At 53.5% G+C, this 16,954-nt stretch overlaps 2 protein-coding genes and 1 long non-coding RNA gene across 11 annotated transcripts in view; all 3 read left to right on the top strand.

Annotated features, from left to right (window-relative positions):
* KIFC1 (kinesin family member C1) overlaps positions 1 to 7,156 on the top strand; it is a 28,683-nt gene extending 21,527 nt beyond the window's left edge. For 2 of the 6 annotated variants that reach the window (XM_071421153.1, XM_071421151.1), the window contains 3 exons: positions 3,259 to 3,332; positions 6,057 to 6,132; positions 7,051 to 7,156. In XM_071421153.1, coding sequence (XP_071277254.1) covers positions 3,259 to 3,332; positions 6,057 to 6,132; positions 7,051 to 7,095 — 195 coding nt within the window. In that variant the 3' untranslated portion in view covers positions 7,096 to 7,156. Of the gene's footprint in view, positions 1 to 3,258; positions 3,333 to 5,503; positions 5,789 to 6,056; positions 6,133 to 7,050 lie in introns of those variants that run through there. The other 4 variants (XM_071421154.1, XM_071421152.1, XR_011678273.1 and 1 more) reach the window with 3 other exon arrangements.
* Positions 7,157 to 7,341: 185 nt separating this feature from the next.
* LOC139587177 (death domain-associated protein 6-like) lies at positions 7,342 to 16,522 on the top strand. 4 transcript variants are annotated; one of them, XM_071421150.1, is made up of 5 exons: positions 7,342 to 7,707; positions 8,334 to 8,578; positions 10,161 to 10,735; positions 10,946 to 11,781; positions 15,877 to 16,522. In XM_071421150.1, the coding sequence occupies exons 2-5, from the start codon at positions 8,366 to 8,368 to the stop codon at positions 16,494 to 16,496; spliced, it is 2,244 nt and encodes a 747-aa protein (XP_071277251.1). In that variant the 5' UTR covers positions 7,342 to 7,707; positions 8,334 to 8,365; the 3' UTR covers positions 16,497 to 16,522. The 4 variants fall into 4 exon arrangements, with proteins under 4 accessions (XP_071277251.1, XP_071277248.1, XP_071277250.1 ...); XM_071421147.1 differs by adding an exon at positions 12,856 to 12,884 and having other exon boundaries at positions 7,343 to 7,707; positions 10,161 to 11,752; XM_071421149.1 differs by having other exon boundaries at positions 7,344 to 7,707; positions 10,161 to 10,426; positions 10,469 to 11,781.
* LOC139587178 (uncharacterized) lies at positions 13,267 to 13,615 on the top strand. Its single transcript, XR_011678271.1, has 2 exons — positions 13,267 to 13,374; positions 13,456 to 13,615. It is a non-coding gene; the product is annotated as an uncharacterized lncRNA (long non-coding RNA).
* Positions 16,523 to 16,954: the final 432 nt, after the last annotated feature.

Below are 16,954 nucleotides of genomic sequence, written 5' to 3'. Positions count from 1 at the left end.
GAATGGGAATGGGGAATGGGGAATGGGGATGGGAATGGGAATGGGGAATGGGAATGGGAATGGGAATGGGGAATGGGGAAGGGGAATGGGAATGGGAATGGGAATGGGGAATGGGAATGGGGAATGGGAATGGGGAATGGGGAATGGGAATGGGGAATGGGGAATGGGAATGGGGAATGGGGAAGGGGAATGGGGAATGGGAATGGGAATGGGGAATGGGGAAGGGGAATGGGAATGGGGAATGGGGAATGGGGAATGGGGAATGGGGAATGGGGAATGGGAATGGGGAATGGGGAATGGGAATGGGAATGGGGAATGGGGAATGGGGAATGGGAATGGGGAATGGGGAATGGGGAATGGGAATGGGAATGGGAATGGGGAATGGGGAATGGGGAATGGGAATGGGAATGGGGAATGGGGAATGGGAATGGGAATGGGAATGGGGAATGGGGAATGGGGAATGGGAATGGGGAATGGGGAATGGGGAATGGGAATGGGAATGGGGAATGGGAATGGGGAATGGGAATGGGAATGGGGAATGGGGAATGGGAATGGGGATGGGGAATGGGGAATGGGGAATGGGAATGGGAATGGGGAATGGGAATGGGGAATGGGAATGGGAATGGGGAATGGGGATTGGGAATGGGAATGGGGAATGGGAATGGGGAATGGGAATGGGAATGGGGAATGGGAATGGGGAATGGGAATGGGAATGGGGAATGGGGAATGGGAATGGGAATGGGGAATGGGAATGGGGAATGGGAATGGGGAATGGGAATGGGGAATGGGAATGGGAATGGGGAATGGGAATGGGGAATGGGAATGGGGAATGGGAATGGGGAATGGGAATGGGAATGGGGAATGGGGAATGGGAATGGGGAATGGGAATGGGGAATGGGAATGGGGAATGGGAATGGGAATGGGGAATGGGAATGGGGAATGGGAATGGGGAATGGGAATGGGAATGGGGAATGGGAATGGGGAATGGGGAATGGGAATGGGGAATGGGAATGGGGAATGGGAACAGGGAATGGGGAATGGGGAATGGGGAATCCATCAACCCCAGCCTGAGCACCCTGGGCTGGTCATCAGCGCCCTCTGCAACAAGGTTTGGGGCAAAAGACCCCAATTTTGGGTCATTTTAGGTCATTTATGGGGTTATTGTGGGGTTTAGGGGATTATTGATGGGATTTATGGGATTATTTATGGGATTTTTATGGGATTTTTTGGGTTTGGAAAAGGGGAACCGGGGAATCCATCAGCTCCAGCTTCTGCAAGGTTTGGGGTGAAAAATCCAGATTTTGGGATTTCCAAAAATATTTATGGGGTTATTGTGGGATTTATGGGATTCTTTATGGGATTTAGGGTTTTTTTAATGGGATTTAGGGGATTATTTATGGGATTTTTATGGGATTTGTGGGGTTTGGGAATGGGGAAATGGGGAATCCCTCAGCTCCAGCCTCTGAGCCCTCTGCAAGGTTTGGGGTGAAAAACTCCAAATTTGGGGATTTCCAAAAATATTTATGGGGTTATTGTGGGGTTTGGAGGATTTTTATGGGATTTTGGGGATTTTTTAATGGGATTTTGGGGGGATTTATGGGATTTTTATGGGATTTTTTGGGTTTGGGAAAGGGGAACTGGGGAATCCATCAGCTCCAGCTTCTGCAAGGTTTGGGGTGAAAAATCCAGATTTTGGGATTTCCAAAAATATTTATGGGGTTATTGTGGGATTGATGGGATTCTTTATGGGATTTGGGGTTTTTTTATGGGATTTATGGGATTTTTATGGGATTTTTATGGGATTTGTGGGGTTTGGGAATGGGGGAATGGGGAATCCATCAGCTCCAGCCTCTGCAAGGTTTGGGGTGAAAAAAGAGAAATTTGGGGTTTCCAGAATTCTTTATGGGGTTATTGTGGGATTTATGGGGTCATTGTGGGGTTTGGGGGATTTTTATGGGATTTTGGGGGGACTGGGAACAGGGAAGTGGGAATTGGGATGGAAAAATGGAATTGGGATGGGGGAAGTGGGATGGGAGGGGGGAAAATGGGGAAAATGAGATAAAAAAAGGGAAAATGGGGATTGGGATTGGAAAATGGGATGAAAAATGGGAAAATGGGAATTTGGATTGGAAAATGGGATAAAAATGGGAAAATGGGAATTGGGGTGGGGAAAATGGGATAAAAACGGGAAAATGGGGATTTGGATTGGAAAATGGGATAAAAATGGGAAAATGGGGATTGGGATTGGAAAATGGGGAATGGGAATGGGAAAAACAGGATGGAAAATGGGAATTGGGGTGGGAAAAATGGGATTAAAAAATGAGAATCGGGGTACGAAAAATGGGATAAAAAACCAGGAAAATGAGAATTGGGGTGGGAAAAGTGGAATGGAAAATGTGGGATATAGGAAAAATGGGAATGGGAAAAACAGAATGGGAAATGGGAATTGGGGTGGGAAAATGGGATAAAAATGGGAATCAGGGTGGAAAAATGGGATGGAAAATGGGAATTGGGGAAAAATTGGTTAAAAAAAGGGAAAATGGGGACTGGGATGGGTAAAATGGGAGAAAAAATGGGAAAATGGGAATTGGGGTGGGAATGGGAAAAATAGGATGGAAAATGGGAATTGGGGTGGGAAAATGTGATAAAAGCAGGAAAAATGGGAATTGGGGTGGGGAAATGGGATAAAAATGGGAAAAAAATAAGAAAATGGGAATTGGGGTGGGAATGGGAAAAACAGGATGGAAAATGGGAATTGGGGTGGGAAAAATGGGATTAAAAAACTGGAAAATGGGGACTGAGATGGGTTAAATGGGATTGGAGATGGGAAAATGGGATAAATCAGGAAAATGTGGGATTGGGGTGGGGAAAATGGGATGGGAGAGGGAAAAGTGGGATTGGGGTGGGAAATGGGATAAAAACCAGGGAAAATGGGAATTGGGGTGGGGAAAATGGGATGGAAAATTGGGATTAAGGCGGAGAAAATGGGATTAAAAATTGGATAAAAAAAAATGGGAATTGGGAAAAATGGGATAAAAAAGGGGAAAATGGGGACTGGGATGGGTTAAATGGGATTTGAGATGGGAAAATGGGATAAATCAGGAAAATGTGGGATTGGGGTGGGGAAAATGGGATGGGAGAGGGAAAAGGGGAATTGGGGAGCCCAAGATTTGGGGTTTGGGGGAGGATTTGGGGTTTGGGGGAGGATTTGGGGTTTGGGATCCCCCCAAAATTCCTGAAATTCCCCAAATCCCCCAGGAGTCGCACGTCCCGTACCGGAACAGCAAACTGACATTTCTGCTGCAGAACTGCCTGGGAGGGCATGCCAAAGTGTGAGTGAGGGAAACCCCAAAAAAATCCCAAAAAAACCCCATAAAAATCCATCCCAAACTGACATTTCTGCTGCAGAACTGCCTGGGAGGGCATGCCAAAGTGTGAGTGAGGGAAAATCCCAAAAACATCCATCCCAAACCCATCCCAAACCCATCCCAAACTGACATTTCTGCTGCAGAACTGCCTGGGAGGGCATGCCAAAGTGTGAGTGAGGGAAAAACCCATAAAAACCCAAAAAAAACCCCATAAAAATCCACCCCAAACTGACATTTCTGCTGCAGAACTGCCTGGGGGGACATGCCAAAGTGTGAGTGAGGGAAACCCCAAAAAAACCCCATAAAAACCCCAAAAAAATCCACCCCAAACTGACATTTCTGCTACAGAACTGCCTGGGAGGGCATGCCAAAGTGTGAGTGAGGGAAAATCCCATAAAAACCCCAAAAAACCCATCCCAAACTGACATTTCTGCTGCAGAACTGCCTGGGGGGCCACGCCAAAGTGTGAGTGAGGGAAACACCCCAAAAAAACCCCATCAAAACCCCATCAAAACCCCATAAAAACCCCAAAAACCCCCAAAAAACACCCAAAAAAACCCCATAAAAACCCCAAAAAACCCCAAAAACCCATCCCAAACTGACATTTCTGTTGCAGAACTGCCTGGGAGGGCATGGCAAAGTGTGAGTGAGGAAAACCCAAAAAACCCCAAAAAACCCCAAAAAAACCCCATAAAAACCCCATAAATCCATCCTAAATCATCCAAATTCCCAAAATCCCATAAAAATCGCATAAACCCCATAAAAACCACACAAAACCAATCCGAATTCCCCAAACCCCACAAAAACCCCCTTAAATCCCATAAAACCCCATAAAAATCCTATAAAATCCATCCCAAATCCATCCAAATTCCCCAAACTCCATAAAAACCCCATCAATCCCATAAAATCCATCCAAATTTCCAAAACCCCACAAAAACCCCATAAATCCCATTAAAATCCCATAAAAAACCCCATAAAATCCATCCCAAATCCATCCAAATTCTCAAAATCCCATAAATCCCCATAAAAATCCTATAAAATCCATCCTAAATCCATCCCAATTTCCAAAACCCCACAAAAACCCCATAAGTCCATAAAAATCTATAAAAACCCCATAAAATCCATCCCAAATCCACCCCAAATTCCCCAAATCCCATAAAACCCCATCAATCCCACCCCACACCCCAAATCCCCCTTAGGAACCCCCAGAATTTCCAATTTTCACCCCAAATCTCCCTGGAATTCCCAAATTTCCAAAAAAACTCCCCCAGATTTCCCCCAAATCCCCTCCAGAATTCCAAAATCCCCAAATTTGCCCCAAAATCGCCCCTTGGAAACTTCAAATTCCCCAAAAATTCCCCCCAAAATTTCCCTCAGAATCCACAATTCCCCCAAATCCCCCAGAATTCCCAAATTTCCCAAAAAAATCCCCCCAAAATCCCCAAAAAATCCCAAAATTCACCCCAAATTTCCCCTGTGATCCCAAAATTCCCCCTGAAACCCCAAAATTTCCCCCAAATTCCCCCAAATCTCTCCTGAACCCCCAAACTTCCCAAAATTCCCCCTTGGAAACTTCAAATTCCCCAAATTTTCCCCAAATTTTCCCCAAAATCCCCTCAGAATCCACAATTCCCCCAAATCCCCTCCAGAATTCCCAAATTTCAAAAAAAATCCCCCCAGAAAACCCCAAATCCCCCAAAATTCCCTTAAAATTTCCCCCAGAAACCCCAAAATTCCCCCAAAAATGCCCCAAAATCTCCCTTGAACCCCCAAATCTGGGGAATTTGGGGTTTTTGGGGGGGGATTCTGGGGTTTTTGGGGTTTTTTGGGGAGATCTTGGGTTTTGGTTTTTTTTTTTCTCAGGGTTTTTGGGTTTTTTTGGGGGGATTTTGGTTTTTTTTTTTTTTTTTCCTCAGGGTTTTAGGGTTTTTTGAGGGGATTTTTGGGGGGATTTTTCTCAGGGTTTTTTAGGTTATTTTGGGGAGATTTTTTTGGTTTTTGGGATTATTTTTTGGGGCCATTTGAGGTTATTTTGGGGAGATTTTTGGGGGATTTTTGGGGATTCCTTTTAGGGATGTTGAGGTTCTTTTGGGGTTATTTTTGGGGTGTTTAACCCCATTTTCCCCCATTCCCAGGCTGATGATTGTGACCATCTCCCCCTGGAGGAGAATTTGGGGGGATCTTTTGGGGGATTTTTTGGGGATTTTTTGTGGGTTTTTTTAGGTTTTTTTGGGGCTCTTTTTGGGGTTCTTTTGGGGTTCTTTTGGGGTTATTTTTGGGGTTCTTTTGGGGTTATTTTTGGGGTGTTTTACCCCATTTCCCCCATTTCCAGGCTGATCATTGTGCCCATCTCCCCCCTGGAGGAGAATTTGGGGTCATTTCTCGGGGGATTTTTTTGGGATTTTTTGTGGGGTTTTTAGGCTATTTTGGGAGATTTTTTGGGGCTGTTTTGAGGTTATTTTTAGGTTATTTTTGGGGTTCTTTTTGGGGTGTTTGACCCCATTTTCTCCCCTATTTCCAGGCTGAGGATTGTGACCATCTCCCCCCTGGAGGAGAATTTGGGGACATTTTTTGGGGGATTTTTTTTGGGATTTTTTGTCTGGTTTTTTGGGGCTGTTTTGAGGTTATTTTGGGGGGGATTTTGGGGTTCTTTTTGGGGTGTTTGACCCCATTTTCCTCCATTTCCAGGCTGATGATTGTGACCATCTCCCCCCTGGAGGAGAACTTTGCGGAGTCGCTGAACTCGCTGCGCTTCGCCAGCAAGGTGGGGGAAAAGGGGGGATTTGGGGGATCCTGGGGGATTTTGGGGGGTCCTGGGGGGTTTGGGGGGTCCCAATGGGATTTTGGGGGGTCCCAATGGGATTTTGGGGGGGTCCTGGGGGAGTTTTGGGGGTCTCTGGGGGGGATTTTTGGGGGGACCCAAGGGATTTTTGGGGGGGTCTGGGAGGATTGGGGGGTCCTGGGGTCAATTTGGGGAGTCCCAAGGGATTTTTTGGGGGGACCCAATGGATTTTTGGGGGTTCTGGGGGCATTTGGGGGTCCTTGGCAATTTTTTGGAGATCCTAGGGGGGACTTGGGGGGTCCTGGGTGGGGATCTGGGGAGGCCCATGGGGGATTTTGGGGGTCCCTGGGGAGATTTGGGGGTTCTAGGGGGGGAATTTGGGAGGTCCCAAAGGGGATTTGGGGGACTCTGGGTTGGTTTTTGGGGGCCCAAGGGGATTTTTGGGGGTTCCAAGGGAATTTGGGGGTCCCTGGGGGGGATTTTTGGGGAGTCCCAGGGGGAGTTTTGGGGGATTTTGGGGGGAGCTTTGGGGAATTCTGGAGGATTTGGGGTTTTGCAAAGGTTTTGGGGCGATTTTGGGGTTCCTGGGTGTGCCTGGGCTGATGTGGGGGTGGTTTTGGGGTCATTTGGGAGTTTTGGGGGTCATTTTGGGGTTCCCTGGGCAGGTTTTAGGCAGATTTGGGGGGTTTTGGGGTGGTTTTAGGGTTCTCAGGTGGGTTTTGGGCAGATTTTGGGGTGTTTGGGATGATTTTTGGGGTTCCGGTGTTTTTGAGCAGATTTTGGAGTTTTAAGGGTGGTTTTGGGGCAGATTTTGGGGTTGATTTTTGGGGTTCCCGGGCTGTTTTGGGCTGATTTGGGGGTTTTTGTGTCCCTGGCTCCAACCCCGCCCCTTCCCCCCAGGTGAACGAGTGCATGATTGGCACCGCCCAGGCCAACCGGAAGTGACGCAATCTCTCTTTTCCGCCTTTTTAACGCATCAACCAATAAAGATTCACATTTCCACGGAGCTGATTGGCTGCCGCTGTCACGTGTTTAACAGTAATGGCGCCGCCCTGCTGGCGGAACGCCGCGCTCTGATTGGCTGAGCCCGTACGGCACCTGCCGGCCGCCATCTTGCCGCGCCTTCGCTTTACGGGGCGGGGCTCCTCGCGGCCGCCGTACCGCCGCCATCTTGTGCTCCACCTCCGCGCCTGCGCGGCTCCGCCTCCCCGGCGATCACGGCCATGGCGCGGCAGCAGCGGCTGCTCCCCGGACCCAGCAGCGGCATCGAGAGCGCCGCGAACAGCCCGGGAACCCGCGCGGCAACTACGGGGTTAAAGGGGCGGGGTCTCGGGCCGCGCCTCACGTTAAGATGGCGGCGCCCGGCTCGGCGGCGCGGATCCCCGGATGAGGCGGCGCGCCGCGATTGGCAGGCGGGGTGACCACGCCCCTTTCTTTGTACGGTGTCATGGCGGCGCCCGCTCCGCCGGGCCGGCGCGGGGCGGCACTTCCGGTCCTGCGCAGTGCGCGGCCGCGGCCGCTCGGTGGCGGCGGCGCCGGCGGAGCCGCGCGGGCCCGGTGAGCGCGGGGGGGGCGGGGCCTGCCCAGGGGGCGGGGCCGAGGGCGGGGTCTGCGCGGGAGGGGGCGGGGCCAAAGCCGTGAGGGGAGTGGGGGAACCGGGGGGGGTTTTGGGGCGAATTCGGCGAAATTTGGGCAAATTCGGGGGGTCCCGGAGCGGGGAGAAGCGGCGGGAAGGGGGAGGGGGAGGGGCGGGGGGCGCGGGAGGGGAGGGGCGAGAGGGGGAGCGCGGGGAGGGGCTGAGAGGGGGAGGGGAGGCCGGGCGGGCTGAGGGGAATTTGGGGCAATTTTGGGGGTTTTTGAGATTTTTGGGGGGGCCCTGAGGGATGGGGGGAGGGGGAGGGGCGGCGGAATCGGGGGGAGGCGAGGGGAGCAGGGTGGGGGAGGGGAAGGCGGAAGTTGGGGCCGGAGGGGAATTTTGGGGTGCGGGTGGGGGAGGGGCAGAGTTTGGGAAGGGGGGGAGGGGAACTCTGAGGGGTGGGGGAGGGGAATTTTGGGGTGGGGGAGGGGAATTTGGGGGGATCTGGGGTGGGGGAGGGGAATTTGGGGTGATTTTGGGGTGGGGGAGGGGAATTTTGGGTGATTTTTAGGGTCCCTGCGCTGACCCCGCCCCTCCCTCCCCCCAGGCCCCCCCGCTGACCACGCCCCTCTCCCCGCCATGGCCGCGCCCCCTCAGCCAATCATTGTCCTGGATGACGATGAGGACGAGCGAGGCCCCGCCCCCTCCCCGCCAGGCCCCTCCCCTTCCCCAAGCCCCGCCCCAAGCCCCGCCCCTCCCCCACCGCCCGGCATGGCCACGCCCCCCCCGAACGGGGCTGGGGGCGGGAGGGGCGGGGCCTTCTGGGAGGAGAACGAGCGGCTCTTCCAGCAGGTGAGCAAAGGGGGCGGGGCAACAGCTGGGGGGCGTGGCCCAGGTGTGGCTGGGTGTGGTCTCAGGTGTGCCTGGGTGTGGTCTCAGGTGTGACCCAGGTGTGTGGGTGTGGTCCTGGGTGTGGCCCAGGTGTGTCTGGGTGTGGTCTGAGGTGTGGCCAAAGCGGTCTCAGGTGTGTGGGTGTGGTCCTGGGTGTGCTCAGGTGTGACCCAGGTGTGCCTGGGTGTGGCCCAGGTGTGTGGGTGTGGTCCTGTGTGTGGCCCAGGTGTGCCCAGGTGTGTGGGGGTGTGGCCAAAGTGGTCCCGGATGTGCCCAGGTGTGTCTGGGTGTGGTCTCAGGTGGGTGTGGGCATGTCCCAGGTGTGTCCCAGGTGTGTCCCAGGTGTGTCCAAGGTGTGTCCAGGTGATTGGGGGTGTGGCCTCAGTGGTCCCAGGTGTGCTCAGGTGATTGGGGGGTGTGGCCGTAGGTGTGGCCAAAGTGCTCCCAGGTGTGTCTGGGTGTGGTCTCAGGTGTGTCTGGGGGTGGTCTCAGGTGTGTCAGGGTGTGGTCTCAGGTGTGTCTGGGCGTGCCCAGGTGTGACTCAGATGTGCCCAGGTGTGTCCCAGGTGCTCTCTCAGGTGTGCCCATGGTTGGCTCAGGTGTGTCAGGGTGTGCCCAGCTGTGGTCTCAGGTGGGCCCAAGTGGTCTCAGGTGTGTTCCAGGTGTGGTCTCAGGTGTGCCTGGGTGTGCTCAGGTGAGCCCAGGTGTGTCTGGGCGTGGTCTCAAATGTGTGTGGGTGTGTCCCAGGTGTGCCTGGCTGTTCCCAGGTGTGCCCCAGGTGTGCCCCAGGTGTGTCCTGGGTGTGTCCCAGGTGTGTCCAGGTACATCCGGGTGTGTCCAGAGTGGGCCCAGCTGTGCCCTGGGTGTGTGGGAAGCAATCCCAGTTGTGTTCAGGTGTGCCCTGGGTGTGTCCCAGGTGTGTCCCAGGTGTGCCCAGCTGTGTCCAACCTGTATCCAGGTGTCCCCAGGTGTGTTTGGGTGTGTCCAGGGTCTCCCAGGTGTGTCCCAGGTGCATCCTGGGAGTGTTCAAAGTGCTCCCAGGTGTGCCCAGGTGTGTTCTGGATGTGCGCAGGTGTGTCCAGGTGTGCTCAGGTGTGTGGGCGTGTCCCAGGTGTGCTCGGGTGTAACTCAGGTGTGCCCAGATGTGCCCAGGTGTGCTCAGGTGTGCCCAGGTGTGCTCGGGTGTGCTCAGATGTACCCCAGGTGTAACCCAGATGTGCTCAGGTGTAATGCAAGTGTGCCCAGGTGTACCCCAGATGTGTTCAGGTGTATCCCAGGTGTGCCCAGGTGTGCTCGGGTGTAACTCAGCTGTGCTCAGGTGTAACCCGGGTGTGCCCAGGTGTGCTCAGGTGTGTCCAGGTGTATCCCAGGTCTACCCCACGTGTGCTCAGGTGTACCCGGGTGTGTCCAGGTGTGCTTACGTGTAACCCAGGTGTGTCCTGGGTGTAACTCAGGTGTACCCCAGGTGTGCTCAGGTGTACCCCAGGTGTACCCTGGGTGTGCCCAGGTGTGCTCAGGTGCTCTCCTCTCTGCTCTCTCGCAGTTCCTGTCCGTGTGCGCGCCGCTGACGCAGGAGCACCCCGAGGTGCTGCCCTTCCTGAGCTCGCGCCACCTGCGCGCCCACCCCGACTTCCGGGGCTCGGCCGAGTTCCGGAACATTCTGGGGCGGCTGCTGCGGCGCGTGCGGGGCCGGCGCCGCAAGGTCTACGTGTACATCAACGAGCTCTGCACCGTGCTCAAGGCGCGGGCGCTGCGCCGCCGCCTGCCCCTGCGCGCCCTGCCCGGCGCCCGCCCGTGTCCCCATGGAACAGCCCAATGTCCCCACGGAGCGCCCCAGTGTCCCGATGGAACCTTCCAGAGTCCCCATTGCTCAGCCCAGTGTCCCCATTGCTCAGCCCAGTGTCCCCAGGGAGCGCCCCAGCACCCTGATGGAACCTTCCAGAACCCGCCCGGTTCGTCCCCGTGCCTGCCTGGCTCGTCCCAGCACCCCGAGGGAGCTGAGCCATCCCAGTGCACCCCCAGTTCATCCCAGTGTCCGGCTGGGGATCCCTCCCAGTGTCCCAGTGCCCCATCCCAGTATCCCAGTGCCCCATCCCAGTGCCCCAGTGCCCCATCCCAGTGCCCCAGCGCTTCCTCCAGCGATCCCAGTGCTCCCTCCCAGTACCCCAATGGTTCATCCTGGTGCTCCAGCGCCTCATCCCAGTATCCCAAAACCTCATCCCAGTATCCCAAAACCTCATCCCAGCATCCCAGCGCCTCCTCCCAGTGTCCCAATGCTTCTTCCCAGTATCCTGGGGGTCCATCCCAGTATCCTGGGGGTCCACCCAGCAATCCCAGTGCCCCATCCCAGTGTCCCGAGGGTGCACCCAGCAATCCCAATGCTCCATCCCAGCACCCCAACGCTCCATCCCAGTATCCCAGCGCTCCATCCCAGCACCCTAATGCTCCATCCCAGTATCCCAGCACCCAATCCCAGCATCCCAGCGCTCCATCCCAGCATCCCAACGCTCCATCCCAGTATCCCAATGCTCCATCCCAGCACCCCAACGCTCCATCCCAGTATCCCAGCGCTCCATCCCAGTACCCCAGCACCCAATCCCAGCACCCCAGCACCCAGTCCCAGCACCCCGGCGCCCAGTCCCAGCAGCCGGAGCCCGGCGGGGGCCGTCGCGCGGGCGGCTCGCGGCGGCAGATCCGGCACCTGGAGCACCTGCTGCGCGTCTACGCGGGCGAGATCCGGCGGCTGCAGGAGCGCGAGCTGGACCTGGCCGAGCTGGACAGCGCCGACTCGCCGTACCTGCAGGAGAACCGCCTCAAGAGGAGGATGATGAGGATCTTCCGCCGCCTGTGCCAGCTCAAGGACTGCAGCAGCCTGACGGGCAGGGTGCTGGAGCAGCGGATCCGCTTCCGGGGCACGCGCTACCCCGAGGTGAACCGCAGCATCGAGCGCTTCATCAACCGGCCCGACGCCTTCCCCGACTACTCGGACATCCTGCGCGAGATCCGCGGCGCCAGCGCGCGGCACCGCCTGGGGCTGGGCCGGCGGCAGATGGAGAACATGGCCCAGGAGGCCTTCAGGGAGGTGGGGAACCGCCTGCAGGAGCGGCGCCACCTCGACCTCGTCTACAACTTCGGGAGTCACCTCACCGACGAGTACCGGCCAGGTGAGATGGGGGAAATGGGGTGAAAATACAAAGAAATGGGTAAAAATGGGGTACAGCTTCGGCAGGCACCTCACCGACGAGTACCGGCCAGGTGAGGGGCTAAATATGGGATAAAATGGGGTAAAAAACCAAAAAAATGGGGTACAGCTTCGGGAGTCACCTCACTGATGAGTACCGGCCAGGTGAGGGGCTAAATATGGGGTAAAAAACCAAAAAAATGGGATACAGCTTCGGCAGCCACCTCACCGACGAGTACCGGCCAGGTGAGGGGCTAAATATGGGGTGAAATGGGGTAAAAAACAAAAAAAATGGGGTACAACTTCGGGAGTCACCTCACCGACGAGTACCGGCCAGGTACGGGGGGAAAAATGGGGTAAAAAACCAAAAAAATGGGGTACAGCTTTGGCAGGCACCTCACCGACGAGTACAGGCCAGGTACGGGGGGAGAAATGGGGTGAAAATGGGGAAAAATGGGGAAAAATGGGGTACAGCTTCGGGAGTCACCTCACTGACGAGTACAGGCCAGGTACGGGGGGAAAAATGGGGTAAAATGGGGAAATAATGGGGGAAAATGGGGAAAAATGGGGTACGGCTTCGGGAGTCACCTCACCGACGAGTACCGGCCAGGTACAGGGAGAGAAATGGGGTGAAAATGGGGTAAAAACACAAAAAAATGGGGTACAGCTTCGGCAGGCACCTCACTGACGAGTACAGGCCAGGTGAGACAGGGGAAATGGGGGAAAAAATGGGTGAAAATGGGTAAAAATGGGGTACAGCTTCGGGAGGCACTCACCGATGAGTACAGGCCAGGTACAGGGGGAATATGGGGTGAAAATGGGGTAAAATGAGGAAAAAACAGGAAAAAATGGGGTTCAAGTTCGGCAGCCACCTCACCGACGAGTACAGGCCAGGTGAGGGGCTAAATATGGGGTAAAAATGGGGAAATAATGGGGAAAAATGGGTAAAAATGGGGTACAGCTTTGGGAGGCACCTCACTGACGAGTACAGGCCAGGTGAGACAGGGGAAATGGGGGAAAATGGGGTAAAAAAACAAAAAATGGGGTACAGCTTCGGCAGCCACCTCACCGATGAGTACAGGCCAGGTACAGGGGGATAATGGGGTGAAAATGGGGAAAAATGGGGTAAAAACACCAAAAAAATGGGGTACAGCTTCAGCAGGCACCTCACCGACAAGTACAGGCCAGGTAAGGGGGTAAAAACAGGGTAAAAATGGGGAAAAACGGGAAAAACTGGGGTACAACTTTGGGAGTCACCTCACTGATGAGTACAGGCTGGGTATGGCATGGGGAATGCAGAAAAACTGGGTGAAAATGGGGTAAAACCAGGAAAAAATGGGGTTCAACTTGGGGAGCCACCTCACCAATGAGTGCAGGCCAGGTAAAGGGCAAAAATTTGGGTAAAAATGGGATAAAATCGGTTAAAATGGGAAAAAATAGGGAAAAAAAGTACAATTTTGGGAGCCACGTCACCAATGAGTGCAGGCCGGATAATGGGCAAAAATTGGGGTTAAAATGGGAAAAATGGGGAAAAAGTGGGGTACAGCTTTGGGAGTCACCTCACTGATGAGTACAGGCCAGGTAAGAGGGGAGAAATGGGGGAAAATGGGGTAAAAATGGGAAAAACTGGGGTACAACTTCGGCAGGCATCACACAGGCTGGGTATGGCATGGGGAATGCAGAAAAAACGGGGTGAAAATGGGGTAAAATGGGGTAAAAACGGGAAAAATTGGGGTTCAACTTCAGGGGTCACTCACTGATGAGTACAGGCTGGGTAATGGGGAATAAATGGGGAAAATGGGGAAAAACGGGAAAAACTGGGGTTCAACTTTGGGAATCACCTCACTGATGAGTACAGGCTGGGTAAATGGGGAATAAATGGGGGAAATGGGGAAAAACGGGAAAAAATGGGGTTCAACTTTGGGAATCACCTCACTGATGAGTACAGGCCAGGTACGAGGGGGAAATGGGGGAAAACGGGGGGAAATGGGGAAAAATGGGAGAGGAAATGGAGGAAATGGGGGAGAGGAAATAGGGAAAATTGGGGAGAAATGGGGAAAAATTGGAGGGGAAATGGGGAAAAATGGGGAATTAGAGGAAAAGGAGAGGGGAAATAGGGAAACTGGGAAATGGGGAAAAATGGGGAATTAGAGGAAAATGGGAATGGGGAAGATGGAGAAAAAGGGAAGTGGGGGCAATGGGAAAAATGGGAACAATGGGAGAGGGGCATGGGGGGAAATGGGAGAGGAAATTGGGAAAAATGAGGGGAATGAGGAAAAATGGGAAAAAATGGGGAAAATGAGAGGGGAAATGGAAGGGAAATGGGGAAAATGGGAAATGAGATGGAAATGGGAGAAATGGGAAATGAGAGGGGAAATGGGGAAAATGGGAGAGGGGCATGGGGGGAAATGGGAGAGGAAATTGGGGAAAATGAGGGGAATGAGGGGAAATGGGAAAAAAGGGGGAAAATGAGAGGGGAAATGGGGAAATTGGGAAATGGGAGAAAATGGGAAAAATGAGAGGGGAAATTGGGGGAAATGGGGAAATTGGGAAATGGGGGAAAATGGGAAAAATGAGAGGGGAAATTGGGGGAAATGGGGAAAATGGAAGGGGAAATGGGATGGGACCGGGTGCTAAGGGAGGGGGAATGGGGAAAGTGGGGAAAATGGGAAAAAATGAAGGAAAATGGGAAAAAATGGGAGGGAAATGGGAAATGGGAGGAAAATTGAGGGGAAATGGGGCAAATTGGCTGAAAGGAGGAAAATTGGAGCAGAAGGTGGAGAAAATGCGGGGTAAAGATGGAAAATGGGGGAAAACGGGAGAAGGGACAAAAACCAGGGGAGAAAATGGGAAAAAAGTGAGAAAATGGGGAGGGGTGGGGCTGGAAATGGGAATTTTGGGGTTTTTAGGGTTTGGAGTTTGGGGATTTTGGGGTTTGGGATTTTGGGGTTTTGGCGTTTGGAATTTTTGATTTGGGATTTTTTTGGGGTTTGGAATTTTGCGGGTTGGGATTTGAGGATTTCAGGATTTGGGGTTTGGGATTTTGGGAATTTTGGATTTCAGCATTTGGAATTTGGAAATTTGGGGATGGCAATCTTGGGAGTTGGAATTTTGGGAATTTCAGGATTTGGGATTTTGGGAAATCTGTGATTTTTGGCTTTTGGGAATTTCAGGATTTGGGATTTTGGGAATTTTGGGATTTGGGATTTTGGGCAATCTGGGATTTCAGGAATTTGAGGATTTTGGGCAATCAGGGATTTCAGGGTTTGGAAATTTCAGGATTTGGGATTTTGTGATTTAGGGATTTTGGGCAGTCTGGGATTTTGAAATTGGGGATTTTGGGCAATCTGGGATTTCAGGGTTTGGGAATTTCTGGATTTGGGGATTTTGGGCAATCGGGGATTTGGGAATTTCAGGAATTTGGGGATTTTGGGCAATCAAGGATTTGGGGATTTGTGATTTGGGCAGTCTGGGATTTTGGGAATTTGGGATTTTGTGCAATCAAGGATTTCAGGATTTTGGAATTTCAGGATTTGGGATTTTGTGATTTAGGGATTTTGGGCAATCAGGGATTTCCGGAATTTGGGGATTTTGGCCAATCAGTGATTTGGGAATTTGGGAATTTCAGGGATTCAGGGATTTTGGCCAATCAGTGATTTGGGGATTTGGGATTTCGGGCAGTCTGGGATTTCGGGATTTGGGGATTTTGGGCAATCAGGGATTTCAGGCTTTGGGAATTTCAGGGATTCACGGATTTTGGCCAATCAGTGATTTGGGGATTTGGGATTTCGGGCAATCTGGGATTTGGGGATTTTGGGCAATCCATGATTTGGGAATTTGGGGATTTCAGGAATTTGGGGATTTTGGGCAATCAGGGATTTCAGGCTTTGGGAATTTCAGGATTTGGGATTTCAGGAATTTGGGGATTTTGGGTCACTCAGTGATTTGGGGATTTGGGATTTCGGGCAGTCTGGGATTTGGGAACTTCAGGGATTCGGGGATTTTGGCCAATCAGGGATTTGGGGATTTGGGATTTTGGGTCACTCAGTGATTCCCTGTCTCCCCCCTGCCCACGCAGGCACGGACCCGGCGCTGTCGGACCCCGAGCTGGCGCAGCGGCTGCGGCGGAACCGGCGCCTGGCCCTGGCCCGGCTGGACGACGTCATCGCCCGGTTCGCACAGCGCCAGGAGCGGCACCGGGAGCGGGGGCGACGGCACCGGGAACCGCATGGAGCGGAAACGGACACGGGGAAACAGGGTAAGCACAAAAAACGGGGAAAAACGGGGAAAAAACGGGGAAAAATGGGGAAAAACGGGGGAAATGGGGACAGCACCGGGCACCGGGAACCGCGCGGAGCGGAAACGGACACGGGGAAACAGGGTAAGCACAAAAAACGGGGAAAAAACGGGGGAAAATGGGGACAGAGACAGCACCAGGAACAGGGGGGAGCGGAAACGGACACGGGGAAACAGGGTAAACATGGGGAAAAAACGGGGGAAAAACGGGGAAAAAATGGGGGAAATGGGGACAGAGACGGCACCGGGAACCGGGCGGAGCGGAGATGGACATGGGGAAACAGGGTAAGCACAAAAAAACGGGGAAAAACGGGGGAAAAACGGGAAAAAACGGGGGAAATGGGAACAGAGACGGCACCGGGAACTGGGCGGAACAGAGACGGACACGGGGAAACAGGGTAAACATGGGGAAAAAATGGGAAAAAACGGGGAAAATGGGGACAGAGACGGACACGGGGGAACAGGGGAAACACACACAGGGGAAAAAACGGGGAAAATGGGGACAGAGACGGCACCGGAACGAGGGGACAGCACCCGAGAACTGGGCGGAGCGGGAGACGGACACAGGGAAACAGGGTAAACACAAAAAACGGAAAAAACGGGGGAAAAAATGGGGAAAATGGGGATGGAGACGGACACACGGAAACAGGGTAAACACACACAGGAGGAAAATGGGGGAAAAACGGGGAAAAAAACGGGGAAAATGGGGACAGAGACGGCACCGGGAACGAGGGGACAGCACCGGGAACAGAGGGGAACGGAGACGGACACGGGGAAACAGGGTAAACATGGGAAAATGGGGAAAAAATGGGGAAAACGGGGACAGAGACGGCACCGGGAACCGGGCGGAGCAGTGACGG

This window comes from Agelaius tricolor, unplaced genomic scaffold, assembly GCF_023055355.1.
Source record: "Agelaius tricolor isolate 1412-34295 unplaced genomic scaffold, bAgeTri1.0.p SCAF_191, whole genome shotgun sequence".
Lineage (NCBI taxonomy): Eukaryota > Metazoa > Chordata > Aves > Passeriformes > Icteridae > Agelaius > Agelaius tricolor.
Note: the sequence above shows the minus strand (reverse complement) of the source record. Positions and strands in the feature narration are given on the sequence as shown.